Consider the following 2,500-nt stretch of genomic DNA (forward strand, 5'->3'; position numbering starts at 1 on the left):
AATTTCAATTCTGGGGACACCATATTACATCTTGTGAAAAGAGTCATAATATGTCACCTTTATCTTTTCGACTGAAGAAAGAAAGACTTGGATTATAATCTTGGATGACGTGCGGATGAGTATATTATCAGGAGAAGTGAACTACTCCTTTAATAACCTAAAGCTGATTGTGAAGTGTTAGTGTGAGGAATCACTCGATCAGCAGTGTTCACCTGTGCTCAGACGTCATCGCTCACGTACCGGTGAAGGTGAACTCCACGCCGCCCATGACGGTGTCTGACGGGTCCCCGCGGGTGTAGCGTCCGCTAGCGGAGATGCTGAAGGTGGGGCGACGGCAGACGGGGTCAGAGAAGTGCTCGTACTCTCCTTCCCAGGTGTGTGTGTGCTCGTGGAAGGCCAGCCGGCGGGTGAGGAAGAGCAGGCCGGGTCGAGCTTCACAGCGGACGCTCACCCAGTGCCCGTCGAGACGCACCGGACGCTCGCTCTGGGCCGGCAGAACCGGAGGGTGATGGAGATCGGCCGACGCCACGATCTGACAGATCCGGTCATCGCTCTGAGGGGAAGAACAGATGCGGATGAGCAGACTCACTCGTAACTGTCAATCATTCATGATTGGGGTGTAACGATGTAACCCTCATATCACGAAACTGAACTCACGATACGATATTACTGCGATACTCCAATACATATGGGAAAAGTTAACAAAAATTTTACTGTTGATTAAAATGCTAAATTTGGTATTACATGTACATTGTGTGTGTAAATTAATAGTCTTGGTGCTGAAACCCAAAGCACAGGACAAGAGACACCAGAATAACAATATTCATAATTCACAGTAAATATGACAAGAACTCAGTCTAACAGAAGGACGGACAGAACCAGTGAAATATCAACTGATTTGATAACTCTGTCTCACACATGAATTATGTTGAATATCTGTCAGCTGTTAAATTTAACTACACAATTAGATAATACCAGTTTAGCTCAACCAATCACCAAGCAATGCTTCATTGTGTTCAGTCTGTGTGTAAAAAGAGCATTAGCAATTAAAGAAAACACACTTCAGCAAAACATGATTGGAATCATATTTGGTCCCAAATTGTTATAGATTTTACTGGTATGAATAATTTTTGGGTGTAATATGTCACAGTTTACTTTATTTTATTCTCCTCACTTACATAAATGAACTATAGTGTCCTGATCACACTAGTGAAACAATATAAAAAATATACAGTATCTGGTGTCTGAATAACTTTAGGTTTGACTGTATATCTGTGCATTCATTCTTAAAGAGACAGCAGCCTCATAAACTGTTGCCATACGTTTCATTTTTTACATTTTTTTTATTTAATATGAATCCATTTATATTTAATTCATTCAGTTATTCAGAATTACAGATCAGTTAGCATTGCATGACACTTTCAACAAAAGCTCATTTATGTTATTGAAGAAAGTGGAAACGCTTACAAGATCAATGCATGAAAATGCATGAGCTCAAACACACAGCAGTGACGGCGCATGAAGCCTCAGGGATGTTGAGTCGAAGCATAATGTGAAACAAGGACAGTTCTGGATCATAACTCTGGACATTATAAAGCCTTCAGAGCCGCGCGTCATCCGATTACAGGACGGCTTTCTCAGCGCGCCGTGATTTAATCGCAATCAATCAGAGAGCTCACGGGACGTGTGTGTGTGTGTGTGTGTGTGTGTGTGTGTGTGTGTGTGCGCGCGCGCTTGACTTTGGCTCAGTTGCCATTGCTTACTAGAGTCGTCCTGCCCATCAATTATTCAGCCTGAACCAGAATTCATTAACATTGCATTACATGTTTCCAGCCTCTTTCAGTGACGGTGGGGAGTCGCGCACATGAAAGAAATGAATCCATCAGAAAAGCTCATTTCTCTCTCAGGCCTCGAGCCGAGACCCAATCCCGACCGCAAACACCATTCCCACATTCCCTTTGAAGCCGGTGGAGGATCAGCACTGCCGACATGGCTCAAATCACACTCTTTAAACGGCATGATGGGAAATGCATCAATCTCGCTTCAGATGGAGCGACGAGCGGGTCGGTATGCCGGAGCGGGATCACGGATGAGCTGGAGATGCGATGAAGGCCGTGACCGCCGGCGGCACGCATGAATTAATCAGACCATGTCACGTCCCAAATTAAGCACAATGTTATGTATTAAACAGACTTTTACTTCAGCGAACATGGCACTTCATGCATTAATCATTCTTCTTTCAAAAGCTTCATGTATTTTTTAGGTTTGCCGGGGTTTTATTTTAACTCGGACTGAACGTCCGTCACTCACGAGTGTTCCTGTGTTCTGCTGCTTCACACACACTGGAATTACAGCTCATAAATCACGTGCATATGCATGATATCTGTGTACAGAAGACTTATATCAGCGGTTCTCTCCAGCTTTCTGACTCCAACACCGGAGGAATGGTGTTGGAAACGGTTATCACTGCTTGTACATTTCACATCACAAATAATTACAA

At 43.8% G+C, this 2,500-nt stretch overlaps 1 protein-coding gene across 1 annotated transcript in view; it reads right to left on the bottom strand.

Annotated features, from left to right (window-relative positions):
- The window catches only part of LOC308683013 (protein APCDD1-like), a 12,303-nt gene that overhangs the window by 1,977 nt on the left and 7,826 nt on the right, over positions 1-2,500 (bottom strand). Inside the window, exon 4 of the mRNA XM_081353128.1 lies at positions 241-553. Coding sequence (XP_081209254.1) covers positions 241-553 — 313 coding nt within the window. The remainder of the gene's footprint in view (positions 1-240; positions 554-2,500) is intronic.

This window comes from Scardinius erythrophthalmus (assembly GCF_964197995.2).
Source record: "Scardinius erythrophthalmus genome assembly, chromosome: 22".
Classification (NCBI taxonomy): domain Eukaryota; kingdom Metazoa; phylum Chordata; class Actinopteri; order Cypriniformes; family Leuciscidae; genus Scardinius; species Scardinius erythrophthalmus.